Source organism: Chanos chanos, chromosome 8 (genome assembly GCF_902362185.1).
Source record: "Chanos chanos chromosome 8, fChaCha1.1, whole genome shotgun sequence".
NCBI classification, from domain to species: domain Eukaryota; kingdom Metazoa; phylum Chordata; class Actinopteri; order Gonorynchiformes; family Chanidae; genus Chanos; species Chanos chanos.
Genome location: NC_044502.1, coordinates 9,379,273 through 9,398,043, shown reverse-complemented (window position 1 = coordinate 9,398,043; position 18,771 = coordinate 9,379,273). Strand labels below are relative to the sequence as shown.

General features: G+C 41.5%; 2 protein-coding genes across 3 annotated transcripts; one reads left to right on the top strand and one right to left on the bottom strand.

The window, feature by feature from the left end:
* Positions 1-1,051: 1,051 nt before the first annotated feature.
* LOC115818811 (protein CutA homolog) lies at positions 1,052-3,674 on the bottom strand. 2 transcript variants are annotated; one of them, XM_030782298.1, is made up of 7 exons: positions 3,646-3,674; positions 3,285-3,347; positions 2,555-2,703; positions 2,176-2,235; positions 2,022-2,067; positions 1,448-1,497; positions 1,052-1,312 (listed from the first exon to the last, which is right to left on the bottom strand). In XM_030782298.1, the coding sequence occupies exons 2-7, from the start codon at positions 3,342-3,344 to the stop codon at positions 1,213-1,215; spliced, it is 465 nt and encodes a 154-aa protein (XP_030638158.1). In that variant the 5' UTR covers positions 3,345-3,347; positions 3,646-3,674; the 3' UTR covers positions 1,052-1,212. The 2 variants fall into 2 exon arrangements, with proteins under 2 accessions (XP_030638158.1, XP_030638159.1); XM_030782299.1 differs by having other exon boundaries at positions 2,555-2,699; positions 3,646-3,668.
* A 934-nt stretch (positions 3,675-4,608) lies between these two features.
* On the top strand, positions 4,609-12,108 carry eif3d (eukaryotic translation initiation factor 3, subunit D). The gene is made up of 16 exons (XM_030781343.1): positions 4,609-4,658; positions 5,775-5,900; positions 6,199-6,244; positions 6,364-6,500; positions 6,911-6,996; positions 7,134-7,206; positions 7,309-7,430; positions 7,633-7,765; positions 8,548-8,695; positions 8,860-8,990; positions 10,104-10,189; positions 10,412-10,541; positions 10,817-10,959; positions 11,208-11,400; positions 11,615-11,708; positions 11,987-12,108. The coding sequence occupies exons 2-16, from the start codon at positions 5,778-5,780 to the stop codon at positions 11,998-12,000; spliced, it is 1,659 nt and encodes a 552-aa protein (XP_030637203.1). The 5' UTR covers positions 4,609-4,658; positions 5,775-5,777; the 3' UTR covers positions 12,001-12,108.
* The last annotated feature ends 6,663 nt before the right edge of the window (positions 12,109-18,771 follow it).

Here is an 18,771-nt window from a genome sequence, read left to right as displayed (position 1 = left end):
AGTACACTTTAAGCTTTTAATGCTCAGTTGTGAACTGCAGGTCCTGTAGTCTAATTTTTGCCCTTACTGAACATAACTTGAACAGCTGAGTTTTATACATCTTTAGGAACACTGTCATAATGTTGTCAGAGTTTGAATCATAAGTGGTCGTAATTCCTAATTTTAGCATGAACAAAACGTGTAATCTCTATTGTATTGTAATATATATGTAAATACGTTATCCAACAAATGATGAGCCAAACTTAGAGAAGAAATCAAATGTACAACAGCTAATTTAGCTGTTTTAAACTAAAACATTTTTAACTTAAAACACTATTGGTAAATGAAAAGCTTTAAAAAAAAAAAAAAAAAAGAGGTGTAGGTGTTGCATTCTTATCGGGGAAAATTATTATTTTGGGATAATACACAAATTCACTGATGCTTTGCATCCCATACTGTTTTATGGGAGTTCTATTCTCACTCCCTGATCAGTTTAACACAAAGACACCAAAACCACTTAAATCTGTCTTCAGAAGACACAATACATTAACACTCAACAGAAACAGCTGGAAACTAATGGACATTCACATTAAGACACTGAGAGCTCGAGTGCAATTTTGTCCACGCTCCCATTCCTGGGGATTTGTTATTTGTTATCTATGAGCAAAGGAAGTGTTTATGTATTCGTCTTAATTTGTCAATAAGCTTTCACATTTGTGCCGACTGTCAGAATGCTTAATGGACTAATCTGGATGCATTAATCACACACAGAGTCCAGTTTGTCCTGTAGACTCATGTATTAGACCAAATTGTCTAAAGGTCAGTAAACACAAGAGTCACCATCGAACAGCGGGTAAATGCCTCACCCTAGTGGCCAAGATGAATATTCTGACTGCCATCCTCATACTTCTTTCCCTCATAACATTTTAAACCATGAAATCTCTCACTTGCTATTGGTCAGTGGACAGTTACAGTTTGTGTTGGGTTTTAACCCATGAGCTCAAACGGGTGGTTTAGCGTAGAGCTGTTGATGTTTTTCGGACGTATGGGTAAAATAAGCACAAAACGTGTGTGAAAATATCATCAGTTTTATTGCTTTTTCAACTACACAGAGAAACAAAGGAAATTAGAGCGAGCCATTTTCAAGTCTAACTGAAAGAGTCCGAATAATGCAATCCAAAGCACTGTTATTTGGGATTATCTGAGAATACCGTTAGCGGTACTGGTTGACCATCACTCAGGCACAACGTCGCCAATCCACTTTAGGTAAGGAGGGTTTCCCTGGTCAATAGGTGTACTGATAACTTCAGCCACTTCATATGGGTGATTTGACCTGTAAGGGAAGAAACAGAAGTACGTTTGCAATTTTTATTGCTTCAATACTGCGGGTAATAACCTTTAGATGTTTGGAAACACAACACAGAAACAGATATGGTATGAATCCAACGTGAAGCTTGAACGTTTTTACCTGACGTATTCAGCCAGCGCTGGTATCTTTGAGCTCCTGGTCTTAATCATCTACAAAAAAAAAAAAGAAAAAGTAAATCGACGATTATTCTCACATGTACTATCAGGTGAAACTTGGCACAAAGCAATCATCTGTGTTTTCTGAAGTGCAGAAATATTTACTGAATTAATATCAGTTTAGCAAAAAAGCAAAGTTTATACAATTACAACAAAAAGCCATTTCTTCTTAGTAATTCTAGATTTTATTCTCACTCTGGGAGGTGAGACCATTCTGAATGCTCCAGCAAGGCATTTGATAAATTTGAAACACTTGGAATATGCTGGTTAGTGAGGGAGAAATAAAATGTAATAACATTGAATAAATAAAAAGATAGCTTAAGATAAAAAAAGCTTAATTGTGTGAAGAGATAGGAATTGTTCATCTTTAGTGAAGGCGGGAGATATCAAGAAAAAGATAAACAGAAAATTATCCTGTATTTTATTTCAAGAGAATGCTTTTTGATGGATTAAACGTCATTTTTCTTTAAAAATATAAATATTGGGAAAGGGATTAAAAAAAATTTAAAAATTCTCACCAACAACACTTCATTGTCTTCTTCAATCTTTCCTTGCCACTCATATCTGTAGGAACATTAAATCCTCAAGACTGATCAGAAAACACACTCAAAATATGCTATACAGCAAGGCTATCATGTGAGTATGTGGTAAGTCTGTTTCATTATAACTTACACTGATGTGATCTTGGGCACAATGTTGACACAGGCTGCTAGTTTCTTCTCCACAATTCCCCTGGAGGAAACCCCCCCCCCCCCCACAAAATCAGTAACAACTAAGCATCAGAAGAAAAATCATCCAATTATACACCATCAGTCTTCATTATCAATGTTTTTAACTAGATATACAACCAGATAACTTACATCTCAGCCAATACAATTCCAGCACGACCCTATTCGTACCCAACACTATTCCAGACTCCAGCGCAGGAGAGAAAGTTGCACTTAAAGGCATGGATTCCCATAAATGCTCTAGATTCTATAAAACTATGCAGGACTCCTGCTGAAGAGTAACCATTGTACTGGTGGTAAGAACTGAAGGGCAGGGCTATTACCTGGCCAGATCTTTGGCCACCTGATCATTAGGGCAGGTGACAAAAGCTGCAGAGTGGGTGCCCGAAGTATAGGTTTCCGACGCCATGGAGAACGCTCGCAGTCCTACGGTCCTCAACAGTGGGAGCATCAACAGACTCAGCAATACTGTCTGATAAGGGATAATAATATCAGCCCTACCTCATATGACCTGGTTTGGTATGTATGTATTTACATTTTAATTACACAAGCACTTTGTGCGATTTTGCACTTTAATATGGGAATTATGCTATATAAGCACAATTATAATTCACGTATCAAAATATTCTACAGCGTTTCTGTCATTGGAAAATTCTAAAGGCTTTAAACGCAATAATGAATCTTCATAAAGGCCTAACCATTTTGAACCACATGCAAACAGTGTATTGAAAACGTTTCCCTCAGTGGTGTAAAAGGCTGGAAGAGGGTGTTTTGCAGTCCTCCTTTATTTATGTTCCTTGTAAGGCAGAAAGGAGGTTAAACCACGTGATACCTCATGTGCAGTGTACCATCGGAAAACGTCAAAGAAGATACGTGGATTCATGCTCCAAGATTCAAAGCTTTAAATGTCTCATTTATGTCTAAGGAAACACACCACTTCGAAGTCAGAGAACAGATGCAGTTTGGAGATATAACATTGCAGGTGGTGCTTATGCAGGCACAGTATTATATTCAGCTTATATTAAGATATGCACACACAACAAACACACTCACCACAAAGAAGGCTTTCAGTGATACTCCTTGCAATGTCTCGACGGCGGGTCCAAAGCGCATCTCCTGTGCAAGCGACGTGCGTGCATTAACCACAATTACAAAACGTAAACGTCAGTAAACAGATGTTATTAGTCAGAGAAGAAGCTGGCAGCATGTGGGCAGAGCACAAAGTATGTAACTTAGCGTCTTCAACTAGGGCTGAGTGAAGAGCCTTTTTTGTTTATCAAGCACGACTACAACGCCTCACGGGCCATTTTTGAGCAAATTGCAGTCATAAAGCAAATCAGTCATGCAGCTTAATAGCTTATACCTCAACAAGCAGCCAATAAAAAACATTTATGTTCTCTAAGGGGATACACACCTTAGTTGTTTACAGGAACAAGAAGCCCCCAACAACATGGCAAAGATCCGGTCGCACTCGTCATGCTAGCTTCAAAGTAATAGTGTTAAATCCGGGTCGTGGAATACATTTGAGTAAAATGAGTAAAATGAATGAAATCTGATTTTTAGCAAACCGTGGTGTCTTCTTGGCTAAAAAATTAAATTGTCCTCAGCACGAAGTATGTATGTATGTATTAAAGTAAAAAACATACTAGTACCAGTGTAACTACCAAACGTATTCTCTATATAAAGAGAATTGAGTGACACGCATAGATAAGCTAAGAAATTAAATTCAAGTCAAGCCTTTAAGTTAAATTTTAAATTTGTTGTCCTCTAAACTGTTTCTGCTGTGGCACCTAACACGGGCGTCAATGTGATCAAGAATTCTGTGCCCTTGGCTTACAGCAAGAAGACTGAGTTTAAACGTCAGATTTGTAGTTTAGAACTATTATTTTGTAATAGTAGCGATCCTGGAAAATCTTCAGCTGCAAGAACTTGATAGCATGACTGTGGCGAATACATGAAGTAACATGATGTATTCTTTACGGGTGGAAATGAACACCTTTTTGTTAATTTTGTTTAATGATTACCGCAAAATTACAATTAAAACCAATTACATTTACATACACATCTTTTTACTTCCTGTCATTTTACGGTGCCAAACATAGTGGGCGGGATTTCTGTCCTTTTACGATCGCTGTAACAAAATACTGTTAAACAAAATTAAATGTTGTTGCTGATAAAATTGAGCATGTCTCTCTAGAACCGTTCTTATCTCACCAGATGTTTCTATGAAATAATGCGTATAACGATATTAAAATGGTTCAAACAGTATTATCTTTTAAAATAATTTCTCTAAATCGTATCGATCATTTTTGAGTGTCGTAAACGGTTTCTTACAGGAAGCACACATTGCTTTACGGTACAAACTAGCGCCCCTTTTCCGCCGGTTCTGAGTCACTGGAATTTCAGGCGATCTTCCTTGGGGCAGAGGTATTGTTAAATCCTAAAACATCTACCTGATTTTGTGTTGTAAAGGGACTGAAATAGGTCCGGATGAGATATGACTATACGCTTCAACGTTTTCTTTGGTTATTGAAGATGAAATGGGTTTTATCTTCTCATGATGTCCCGATTTAGCGAGTTAGCTGTCGAGCTAGCTTAACCACTAACCTAGGTTGCTTTCCACAATGTACAACTGTTGTGGACAGCTGCTAATCACTCTGTTCCGTGGAAAATTTCCTTCAGTGCTGATGTCGATACATGGCTCCTTAAGGGTCAAATGAATTTACTGAAAGATACATGGCCATTCACCAGGATATAACTGTTTGACCATTGCAGTTTAACGTGTAAGTCAGCTGAAAGCAGCTGCAAGTAGCTGCTACTGTGGTCCGCTAACCGCTAGGAAGCATACCGGCATATATCATACGATTGCTTCACATTATGTCTTTCGGGGTTACATGCCTGTTTAGTAAATAAACTAATAATTAAACATTTAGTAAGTACATACACATAAACCACTAAAACAATTGATTTTGCTTACTGACGTAAACGTGTGCAGACAAAAACTGACGAATGTGTATCACTACGGAGTTATATGCTAAAGTGAGTCTGCTTAAGAGGTTATCGTGTTATTTGATAAAGGTCAGTTGTTTCACTCGAATTCATGTGCCCTGTCCCATACTGCAGTAACAAAGGTAGATTGTGTGTATATTTTTATAATGTGAGGTGGTCAGTGATGACTAGTCCACTGCGCAAACTGACGTGCCGCGAGCTTGGTCTGAAGAAAGCAGTGCTGAACTTAGTCTGAGCCCAGTTAATCCTTGATCGATGACGAGTGCAGATTTTGGGAGATATTAAGTAAGAAACAATAACAAGAGCTTGTATCGTAAGGTCTGCAGATTCAGATTTTGGGAGTATAAGTGCACCTTTGGCTGTATGTTTAATTCACATTGCTTTCACTTATTTTGTGAAGCTTGATCTTGATCATGTTATTAGATGTCTGCACTGACAGGGCTGATATCGATTGCTAGGTCTAATTTGTGATATTCAGCGTGGTGTGCGGTGGATTTCCTGACCTCATCCACCATCTTTCTTTCCCTTTGTTAGACAATGGCGAAGTTTATTGCCCCTGTGATTCAGGACAATCCTTCAGGATGGGGTCCGTGTGCTGTACCGGAGAAGTTTAAAGACATGCCCTACCAGCCCTTCAGCAAAGGGGATCGACTGGGCAAAGTGAGTCTGGTTCCCACTTATCACAACTGGCGACAGTATGTAAGAGACTGATATGGCCCCTATAGAAGAACAGTAAAGTGGTCCATGTTCAACGCTTCAGTTCAAATCCATATAATCAACTGCACAATGTACTTGTGAAACCTCTGTTCTCCTCTTATATTATATGAATGTGAAGAAACAAGAGGCAACTGTTTGCACATGTTCAGTGCTCATGGTAATGAAGTAAATGAAATATTAATGCTTCTTATGAATCGTCTTCTGAAAACCCGGGTTGTTCTTCTCATATTTTTGTCTACAGGTTGCGGACTGGACAGGGGCCACCTACCAGGACAAGAGATACACAAGTAGGCGTCCAATCAGATTAATATCAGTTTGGTTCCAAACAATCTCAATCTCTCTCTCTCTCTCTCTGTCCTCTTGTGTCGCATGTAATAATAACGCTGTATTTTTCTGTGTATGACAGACAAGTACTCGTCGCAGTTTGGAGGTGGGAGTCAGTATGCTTACTTCCACGAGGAGGATGAGGCCAGCTTCCAGCTGGTGGACACGGCCAAGACCCAGAAGACGGCCTACCAGAGGAACCGCATGAGGTTTGCCCAGGTAAGGTATCTGCCCTTTCACACAAAAACACAGTTTAAAATCTCCTATTTTAGAGACGTGGGGGGAAAATACATTAGAATACATACACTGGATATACTAATACATTAGAGAATGGTTTTCTCTCTGTCTGAATATGTATGTTAGCCAGTCAGTCTGTGGGTTTGGCCTTTCTAAAGCCTCACAGAATACAGTTAATGTTGTTGGACCCTTCTTATAGCGCCTTAACTATATTCAGGCTTTTTGGGACAGGGTCATCATAACAAACAGTTTTGCATTACATAGGGCAAAGGTGTCTGTGTGTTTCCAGTCGTTTTAACAGCTGAATAGGACCATTCAGAATGATGGCACGGAGGTGCAGTGAGCGGTTTTGCTTTCAACTTGTTGGTTTGTTTGTTTGTTTTTATCCACAGAGGAACTTGAGAAGGGACAAAGACCGCAGGAACCTGACTCAGTTCAACATGCAGACTTTGCCCAAGAGTGCCAAACAGAAAGAGAGGCAAGTTCTCCACCCTCATATCCACACACATTTAACAGCAACTTCACCACCTCTTCACTACAGTTATTTATTTAATTTTTCTAACATTCAGTTCATATTCACGTTTCAAACTGTCTCTCTGTCCTGCCCGCGCACAGAGACCGCATTCGCCTGCAGAGGAAGTTCCAAAAACAGTTTGGCGTCCGTCAAAAGTGGGATCAGAAATCCCAGGTATGAAAAGCAGCGTGACACGTCTAATTGTTAAGTCATACTTCTTCTGTCAAACCCACTATTCATGTCCCCTTGCCCTCCTCTCTCCTGTAACTCCTCCAGGCTCAGCTGAAGCCCAGAGACTCGTCGGTGGAGGTACGGAGCGATTGGGAGGTGAAGGAGGAGATGGACTTCCCCAGATTGATGAAGATGAGATACATGGAGGTGGCTGATCCCATAGACATGTCAGTATTCTCCCTCACTTCTCTCTCCTGGAAAAAAAACCAAAACCCTGATAATCGTCACATGAAATCGCACTTCACCGAATTTCATTTTCTCTCGAGTATAAAAAAATCCTGTGTGCCTTTATAGGCTCTCGAATGCATCAGAGGTTAAATGCACGCCGCCGTATTAAACAGGATGTTCTTGTCTCCTTTCTGTGGACAGTGAATGCTGTGGTGCTTTGGAATACTACGACAAAGCGTTTGACCGCATCACCACACGTAATGAGAAACAGCTGAAAAGCATTAAGAGGATCTTCCATACTGTTACCACCACCGACGACCCAGTCATTCGCAAGGTATCACACAAGATTCAAGATTCTTTATTGCCATTCGTAACAAGCACAATGGAATGCTTGCTCCCCCACTCACTCTCACAGTATCACTACTAGACATAAATTCCAAACACTAAGTAATATAATGCAATGATAATAAAGTACAATAAAGAGAACAATAAAAAAGAGTAAGTACGTAATAAATAGTAACAGTGTAATGAAGGTAACAGTACAATGAAAGAAGTGCAGTCCAGTGATTAATACTGGCATAAGAAATATTAACAGTATGATGAAAAGGTATTAACAGTATGATGAAAAGGTAAAGTGACCATGGTAATGATGAAGTGACCAAAAAAAAAAATTCCAGTGCATTTATAAGTCCAGTGCAATTCTATGCCCAGTAACTGAGCGGTTAACAGTTCAGTAGGCGCACTGCCTGTGGGGGAAAACTGGTCTTGGACCTGCTTGTCCTGGTACAAATGCTGCGGTACTGCTGAATCACACACGGACATACATACACTCACTCACTCACACACACACACACTCGCTCACAGTATTGTTGGAGTTATGCCATAATACAATATCAATAGCATTTTGGAATGTACAGGCAAACCATAGTGTTGGAGAATTTATCGATAATCACAAGAAAGATGAAGTTCAAATGGCTATTGTATTTCAAGTGCTCTTCTAGCAAGAGTTGTAGTCCTGTTCTAAGTGCAGTCCTCTCTCTCTCCCTCGCTCGCTCTCTCTCTCACTCTCTCTCTCTCTCTCTCTCTCTCTCTCTCTCTCTCTCTCGGTGTGTGTAGCTGGCTAAGACCCAGGGCAATGTGTTTGCCACCGATGCCATCCTGGCCACTCTGATGTGCTGCACGCGCTCAGTTAACTCCTGGGACATCATCGTGCAGCGTGTGGGCAACAAGCTCTTCTTTGACAAGAGAGACAACTCGGACTTCGGTGAGCCGCCCGTGGATGCTGGTCTTTATCTCCAGAGGTTCCACACACCCAGATATTAGAGTATCTGAGACATTTAAATGTCTCCTCTGTGGTCTGTGTTTATGAGTTATGTCTGTAAGGGGTGTGAAGTCAGGTTGACGTTGATGACGTTGGTCTTCTCTCAGATCTTCTCACGGTGAGCGAGACGGCGAACGAGCCTCCGCAGGACGAGGGGAACTCCTTCAACTCCCCCCGAAACCTGGCCATGGAAGCCACCTACATCAACCATAACTTCAGCCAGCAATGCCTGAAGATGGTACAGTAAAACCTTCCTACAACTTTCTCAGAACTTTACAGTAACGCACCGTCATGTCTCATCCATTCAGCTTGGCCTGAGGTTGACAGAGTAAAACAGCTGCTTGAACAATAAATGTTGCGAGATTTAAAAGATATAAAACGGAGTTGGATAGTCAGTGATAGTCGATTTGCTTGAATGTTTTTGGGAAAGCTGTCTGTCGTGCTGTTAATTGAATTCAAATCGAAATCGCAATACGTCCGCACGCGATTGCTAAAGCGCAGAAGGCTCCAATTGAATAAAATATATTTCTAATATAAATTGACAAAGGAAAATACACGCGTCTGATTGGCTGGCAAGTGTCAAGCCCGTATATCTGTACGTCTCAGTCATAAATCCGGCCAAAAGTTTAATTACCATTTTAAATCAGTGAACCTGCGTTCGGCGAAGGCCACCCTACTTCGTGTGGAGTTCTTTGCCTCCGACTCGTTCATTCGTTTTCTGGACGCCCTGTCGGGCATTAGCCCCGTACTTCACATAGAGCTTAATGATGAATTTATGTGTGGGGGAAAAAAAAAGACAGACGAAAGCTGACCTGAACTAAAACAAGCAATTTCTGTGATGTTCTGTGAGAAATTGTGTTCTAAACAATTTGTACCGTTTTATCATTGTGTAATTGAGTTATTCTTTGTGTTTTTATTGAGCCGACCAAATTATTTCAAAACATCCTTTTACATTGTGGTTTTATGCCTTTATCTGATTTTAGTCTTGACGAGTCAGCAAAAAAAAAAAATATGCAAACAGTAAGCAAAAGATATGAGATGCAAACTTAGATGTTCACCGTATCGCAGTTCAGATCGCAATTGCAAAATTTCCCCGTCTAGTCGCGATATCATTTCTTTGACCACATCGTGCAGTCCTAGTCGGCTGTTATTATCACAGAGTGTGTGGTCCTTCCGTAACTTTGCTATAGTACTAACTACATCTGTAGAGTCAGTGAACGGTATGTGTCGGACCACCGCGTAATGTCACCCACGCATTAATGCCGATTCGTCAGTTTTCAGTTCCAGTCACATGATTTTGATTGTTGTCACGGGAACCAGTGACCAAGATCTCATTCGTACCGTTCCACAGGGAGGAGAGAGATACAAGTTCCCCAACCCCAATCCGTTTGTGGAGGAGGACATGGACAAGAGCGAGGTGGCGTCTGTAGCTTACAGGTACGAGCTGGACAAGCTAAGGCTTACGGGAGCCTTGTCTTCAGCTCATCTGCAGTGTCTAAACTATGTTGTATGTACAAGGGATCCCCCCCCCCCCCTTACTGCTGTTGCCATAGGCTTGACCGCCGGTGGCCTCAGGCTTAGCGCCCTGTGAATGGGCTTTAGATAATTCGCTACTTTAAACCATGTTTTATAAATGACCGTTGTGTGTGTGTGTGTCAGGTATCGTCGGTGGAAGCTGGGAGATGATATCGACCTTATTGTCCGCTGCGAGCATGATGGAGTCATGACAGGAGCCAGCGGAGAAGTGTCTTTCATCAACATCAAAACCCTCAATGAGTGGGACTCCAGGGTAAGAGGAGAAACAAGAGATACAAACATGTTTACACACACACACACACACACACACACAAGAACTGTTGTTTTTTTTTCTTTTTTTTCTTTGGTGTGGTGTAGTTTCTTTAATCTTATGTTTCATGGTGTGGAGACCTAAAAGATTAGAGTCTTGTTACAGTTTTAGAAATGTTTCTTTAATGCATGTGTGGAACATGTTGACTGGTTTGTGTAGTCTGACAGGGCTGTGTGTGTGTGTGTGTGTGTGTGTGTGTGTGTGTGTTTGGTTTGTAGTACTGTAATGGCGTGGACTGGCGTCAGAAGCTGGACTCTCAGAGAGGAGCAGTACTGGCCACTGAGCTGAAAAATAACAGCTACAAACTGGCCCGCTGGACCTGTTGTGCCATGCTGGCCGGATCCGAGTACCTGAAACTGGGGTAGGCATACTAACACACACACACATTCGCACGCACACACACACGTTAACACATGCACTCACACACACACACACACGTTAGCGCACGCACGCATGCACAGACGCACGCACACGCACTCACACACACAGAAAACCATACAAAATATAATACCACAGCGTCAGGAATAGACACGGGCGAGAAAAGAGAAGTCCGCCTTCTCAGAAACGCCGCGCCGCCAACACTTCTATCCTCTCCGTCCTTTTACGCAGGTACGTCTCCCGTTACCACGTGAAGGACTCTTCGCGCCATGTGATTCTGGGCACTCAGCAGTTCAAACCGAACGAGTTCGCCAGCCAGATCAACCTGAGCATGGAGAACGCCTGGGGAATCCTGCGCTGCGTCATCGACATCTGCCGCAAGCTGGACGAAGGCAAATACCTCATCCTCAAAGACCCCAACAAGGTGAGGGGCTCTGCCCGTCCGCGCCCTCGTCGCGCGACCGCGCCGTCCGTTAAGACCGCGCCCCGGCGCTCTCGGCACGAGAACTCCAGCTCGGAGCACAGCGCCGCTAAAGTGCCGCTAACGCTTTAGCGCGCTATTGTTTCACATACCTGCAGTCACCCTCGCGTTTCGTTAACCTCTCTGCCTGTGTCCCCCCCCCCCCCCCCCCCCACAGCAAGTCATTCGTATCTACAGCCTCCCAGACGGCACCTTCAGCTCCGACGAGGATGAGGACGAGGATGAAGACGACGAAGACGAGGAGGACGATGGTAGGGAAAAAAAAAAAAAAAAAAGATTTCATTTTGGGATTAGAGACCAAATGTATCAACAGTGGTTATTGCGTCGTCCTCATGCTTTTCAGCTTCGTGTTTCTTTTTTTCTTTTTCATCTAATTTGTTTGAACATTTATTTTGTTGCCATAGCAGGACAAAATGTTCTGAGTTTATTCTAGAATCATTGCGCTATTTTTTGTTTGTTTGTTTGTTTGTCTCACATGGTCTGTTTCTCTCTCTCTCTCCCAACCCCCCCCCCCCCCCTCTCCCTGCAGATGAAGAGAACTAAATGGAGGAAAGAAGAGAGAAATTGCGAGACCAAACAATGCAGCATTTTGCCCTGCTGTAATCAAATAAACATCAGACACAAAAGCGTCATATTAAAGATTGAGCAATATTTTATCTGTCTGCCTCTGTTTTGTTTATACTCCCATTAGGGTTTTAACCACTAAAGATATTCTGTAACACAAACTCTGCGTCATAGGGGTGATTATGACCGTGACTGACTCTTTCTGTCAAATGCAGATGATATAGATAACTAATATAGATAACAGGGCACACTGACAGACCGCACTTTGACAGTGACTGTGAGAAACTTTCGCTTTACTCAGTACGGCATGTAAGAAGCAGTTTAATTTGTCGTTGTGTTATTCTGATGTAAGGAGGGGTACGACTCCAGTGCAGTAAAAGAGAACAGTGTCCTCTCCACGAGTTAAAACGTCTGTGTGACATTGCAGTTGCAATAGTTTGACTTAAGGGGGCAGTATTACACCAGTTTTCATACTGAGCTACATGGAGAGACGTGAAATGGTCGAGCGAGTGTTTTTTGGCGATCGCGGACGGAAGTGGATGTTAAAGCTTGGTATACCTCTGTGCTCATCTTCTATTAGAGATGCCCCTTTTGACGCTTCCACTGAATGAACTGACAGTATCTGCTGTTGTCAGGTTGGACTAAGAGAAATTGGGAGTATTAATGAAAATGTCAAAGTTAATTATATGTACGAGTACTTTATCTATGACCTTGCTAAATAGCTCAGTGTTGTGTTGGCCATGTTGAGATACAAATTAAGCTATGATTTTGATGGAGAATCTTACATGGTGACATTTCAAAGAAGACGAATGATAAACCTTGATGAGAAGAAGCAGGTTTTTTTCCAGAGAGTTAAATTAGGACACTTAGACACAGTATGCCATAAATATAGCTGTAAACATATAACAGTAAACCTAATTCTTTACCATATCTGTGTCTTATTCGTTAAATCTTATCGTACATAACAAAACCACGCCAATGTGTCCTGAGATATTTCGCCCCAAAAGGAAGCTGTTACCACCTGTTCCACAATTTTCCTTGCCCCCCCCCCCCCCCCCGTGTAATCTCTCATTCAGTTTCCTCCCCTACCTTTAATTTCTCTCATTCATTCAGCCTTTCTCTTCTACACAACATCCCCCCCCCCCCTTTCGACATCATCAGTCACGCTCTCCCACCCATTTGTTCGTTTTCTCCCTCCCTCTCTTGTCATCCCCATCTCTCTATCACGCCAGTCAAGGTTAGAGATGGGGCTGATTTAAAAATAGTTCAATAAACTGAAGAGGCAGACATAGCACTCACAGCATACAGAACAGGAGCTAGTCAGTCACCCAGTGATTTAGTGCCTTGGTCCAGGCGCAGAGAGAGGAGGGGGAGAGAGAGGGATATGGTGGAATAGAGAAGAGAAAAGGCCAAGGGGAGAGAGTAACGGTGGAAGAGACGAAAAGAAAGAATGGAAAGGTGTATCAACGTTTTTTTTTTTTAGACAAAACAGTTAGGGATGGTAGATGAAAATGAGGTGCATTAAGGAAAATATATAATGGTGATGAAGTGAAGGATAACGCAATGAAGAGAGAAAGCGTAGAATTGATCTTAAGGTGCCATAGAGTAAAAGACGTTAAATGTTATGTGGAAAAACCAAACAGGGAACAGCTCACGTTTGTGAGTTGAGGAACTCGGACAGCAATTGGTTGACTTTAAGGCCATAAAAGCTTTTATTAACCTGCTCTGCAAATGTTGAACACAACATCAAAACTGACCTCAGATCAGCTTCTCACGCCATAGTTGATCTGTTTGATTTACACATAAGGCAGACAGATCTACACATCTGTATGTCCTCTTATCATGCGTATCATTCTTTCTTTCTCTTTCTTTCTTAAAGATCGATGAACAATGCATCGGCTTTATGCCAAATGAAAATGTATCATGGCATCTGTTAAATACAGGCTATTTGTCCCTGGCAACATTTCATGAAAGCCTCCTGATGTCTCTAATTTCATGTGAATGTGTTAAATATTCGTACTTTTTTCCCTCATGTTCCAATTTCTCCTCATTTTCTCCTAATCTTCAATGTTCCACTCACTCACTCACTCACTCACTCACTCACTCACTCACTCACTCACTCACTCACTCACTCTCACTCTTTCATTTGATCACTCTGTACCAATTCTCTCACACACAACATATTGATTTAGTGTGTGTGAGAGCCACTCTGTTTGATAACAACCTCCCCTCCTCTAACCCCCCCCACCCCCCACCCCCTCCCCTCTCTCTCCCTCTGCTCGCCTTCATCCTTGATTAAAACGTGTGACAAATGTCCCCCACTCTTGAAACAGAGCAACCTCCCCCCATACACACGTACCACACACATACAGCATCACCTATAGTATGAGCCACACATGCATTGTCTAAATCCACACTACGGAAAGATGTATGAATCATACTACACACGGGGTACGTGTATATGTGACACAACGATACACGCATTCAAGCGTATGTATCCACAAACGCACATGGTCACGCGTGTGTGCGCACGCACGCAGACACACACACACACACACACACACACACACACACACACATACAGAGTATACTCCATATTCCAACATCTTTGCATACATTAACATGACTATTCACAGTAGCGCGTGTCTCATAAAATGTAGACAATAGCACACTGACTCATTTAATCCCAGCTGTAAATTTTATGGCTCACACTCAGGAACGTGGACGTACATGATGTTTAATAATGCGAATGCTCACATGTAGATGTGTTCAAACGTGGGAAAAAAAAAACTGAGAATTTAAGTAAAACAAGATATCAGAAACACGTAGACACATATTAAGACACAGCAAGACGCATGAACAACGCTTGTCAGGCTTTTGTAAGTGCAATGACGAGTGAGAAAACGAGGCAGAGAAGGATGAAAGAGAGAGGGGGGGAGGGGTTGTTCCCATGGAAACTGAGCAGTCAGCACATCTGTATGATTTCTCGCTGTCCCTTTTTTTCGTTGGCATTCCGGCTTTGGCTTCGCCTTTGGCTTCGATGTGCCGTTGTCGCTGTCTCGTCCACCCTGTTGCCATGGTAAAATGCCATCGCCGGCTCTTAGCTGATCCAAGCCAAAAAGGCTATATGGTTTAATTAGGACATAGCCTTGAATTTATGGAAATAGATTGTTGGCTCAACAGAAGTATCAGTGCATATTCCGACCTTATTTTCTAACCAAATGTCTCGGAGTCAATTAACTTTTGCTGGAGTGAAAGTTCATGATGCATTCACTGATTTGAATGTGGTCTACCACAGCAGCTTTTGAATGCCTTAACAACAATAATAATAGTAATAATCATCATCATCATCATCATCACCATCATCATAACATATATAGTATTGTTCAGTGTCTAAGTAGACATTTACGATGGAGAAATCTTAAAGTAGAATTACAGACTGTTAAAACATATTGTAATTTGAACACCCCCTTTGTCTCTAAAGCCTTAAAAAATAGACCCATACGTATATGTACCAGACCCTGTTTATGTACATGTCTTATGAATGATTTAGGCGGCTGTATTTAATGTTTAGTCGTCATATGACTGTAATGATCAACACTGTGTGTAGTGTGCCCGTTGCGGTTCACACATGAGCACACGAGGATGTGAAGTGACAGGGAAAGAGCAGTGTTTGGAATGAGTCCAATATGCATTCATTTCAATTTGTTAAGATATGTGTCTGTTTTGAAGACAGTTCTTGGTTAACTGTGACGGAGCAAACTTTGATATAAGAGGAGCCCTCTCTCTCTCTCTCTCTCTCTCCCTCTCTCTCTCTCTCTCTCTCTCTCTCTCTCTATCTCTATCTCTCCCGTTCTCTCTCTCTCTCTTATTAGAATGCGGGGGAGTGAGCCGCTGCTGCAAATTGAAAACATATTGATTCTCCCTCCTCCCTCCTCTCCATAGCACAACCAGTGAACACAGGGAGAGAGAGAGAGAGAGAGAGAGAGAGAGAGAGAATGGAAGAACAGAAACAGAGATAGGAGAGGGTCAGCAATGCAAAGAAGGGGAGAAGAGCAAACGAATAACAAGAGACGCGCCCCTTCCGATCCTCTCACAGGCCGCTATTCAACGAACAAGATACAGGGGGCCTACCTCAAAATATTCATCTGACATACTTTCATAATAATAAAAGCAGAAAATGTTTAATAACGCGGAAGACCAGAAACGGCAGTTACAGCAGTATGGAGGAAAATGTCATAAAGATATATTTAAAGATTTTACAGAAAAAGGCGGAGGGTATTTATGCTGATATATGCCCCGGTAAAACCAGTTTACATGTACTTATACGTGTGCTCTCGCGCAAGGCTGTTTACACGCGCTCGACTTCGGCCACGAATGCGCTTTCACACATAAAACACATCCATATTGCCTGCGCACTCTCATATACCTTTTATATCTTCTGAAATCAATCTTCTCAATTGCCTTCCCATAGAACAAACACTACGAATGATCAATGCATTGGCATAGCACATGCTACATGCCCTCTATAGGGAGAACCTATATAATGGAGCAGACTTTACAGATTGACCCGGTACGAGTCACAGTTCTGCTGCTGTAATTACTAGAAGGTCATTCAGGGTGATGGCTGGTACACAGCCGAGAGATAATAGCTTCCATTTATAAGAGTGTCTTTTGACAGTTTATATATTTTTACTGTTTTTTTTTTATCATTAAAATTTTGAAGATGTTTAATCATTGATTTCTTTTAATCGTAAATATTGTGCTCATTTAAAAAAATGTTCAATTCTGTAATGAAAAAGACTGTTCATCAAATTGAAAACCCTTTTTGAAGTATTATTTTTTACTAGTTTAACATTTGTTCAGTAATTTAGCGGAATTTAGAGGTTGATTTAGATTACTTAATACATTATTTTTACATTGACATATCTAACTACTGAGTGTCTAAAACATTCATTGTAAACTGAATGTTCTGGGTCTTAAGTCAATTTTTTCATGGCTATAAAAAATAGGTTAATTTATAGGGGGAATTCATCTGGTTATTTCGAATGAATTTGCTCACTAAGTTTTTGTTCAAATTTATTTAACTTAGTTTATTTAATGAATTGGTTGGTTTGTTTAATCCGGTTTCCGAGTCTCCTTGCCTTCTACCTTATCCGTTCCACCATCCTATCCATCCTTTTTCCGCATCTCTCTCTCTCTCTCTCTCTCTCTCTGTACCCCAGTGCAATGCCACAGGGCTGCAGTCAGAGCTCTCTCAATCTGGGCTACCACCTTGCTCCGCTCCGCTCCGAGAACTATGTCATCTTCCCAAGTTCCAGCACACTGCCAGTATCTGCTATCTCAACAGGGGAAGGTCTCAGGTTTTATTTTTAAACTGTCCTTGGAACCACACAGAGAAAGAAAGAAAGAAAGAAAGAAAGAAAGAAAGAAAGAAAGAAAGAAAGAAAGAAAGAAAGAAGAGAGGCTGTGAGAGGAGAGGAAGAAAAGGGAGGGGAATTGATGGAGAACAGAGGTTTTGATTGAAAACCCTTCACCTCATTTGAGAGAGAGAGAGAGAGAGAGAGAAGAGAGAGTGAGAAATGGTTCCATACATCCATCTTTTCACTCTTGCTTTGTCTAGTCTTTAGCGAGAGGAATGGAGCCGTCCGGTTCTGAAGTACACGTGCCACGGTTCCTTTTGCTATCCGAGCATCACCGTTAACAGTGATGGGAGTGCTTGTCTGTATTGGTATTGAAGGAGGAAATGTAAGTAGATTCTTCACTGTAGCCAGTTATAGCATCAACTCCCTAATTTCCACAGACCTCTATCCGATTATTATAAGCCAACATTAATATCTGAGCCACAAAAGTGTTTTTTCTCCTTCATGAGAAAAGTAAATGATGAAAAAGAGGAGAACAGCTTTTGTCTTTGAAGACAATGTGAAGAAGAGGTGAAGGAGGGGGTGGAGGAGAGTGCCGCTGTGGGATCTCTACTTAAACAGAAAGAAAGAGAGAAAGTAAGAAGGGGGGAAAAAAAGAGAAAAAAAGAGTGTCCACCCTGAAAAACAGCAGGGGTTCAGAGGAGTAAAAGTCTCCACAGGGAATCAGCAGTAATCCAATTCAATTAGCCAGTGCTGAGTCCATGGGGTATTCAAAAGCCTGCTCTTATGAAACATTTATTTACTTTATCTTTTCAGCTGTTTTCCTTCACCCAAGGGCAACCCCACTGGATACCCCAGCAGGGAAGCCTGATTCCGGGTAGTGTTCTAGATGTATTGCCTACATGGTTCTGCATATCCTGGAGCTTAAGTCTCCATACACCATATCCCCATGGAAAGGCATTGTACCTCTTGTACACCGGGAGCTAATCTACATGAAATCTGTATAAAAAAAATAAATTACGTGTGTGTACCACATAATGTTGTCAGAGGGCTACTACAATCTAAAATCCAATCAGTTCAGTACTAATGAACCTGTTAGACTACAAAGCACCTTGAAGGGGCTATGAAGGTCTAATTTTTTAGAAGAAATGGAGAGAAAATTAATAAGTAATATTTTTTTTAATAACTACCATTCAGAAGTGCCTTTTAAGTGTCTCATTTCCTGATTATAGAGGCGTTACATAGATCTTACACAACCCCCTTCAAACAAAAGTGTCACCTCTGTATTATATGGGCCTATAAAGTCCAACTGCCACTTGTTCTGTCCCCTCTTGCTTGTTCATCTTAACTGCCAATGCATTGACTCTAACATGGGCCTGTGCTTGTA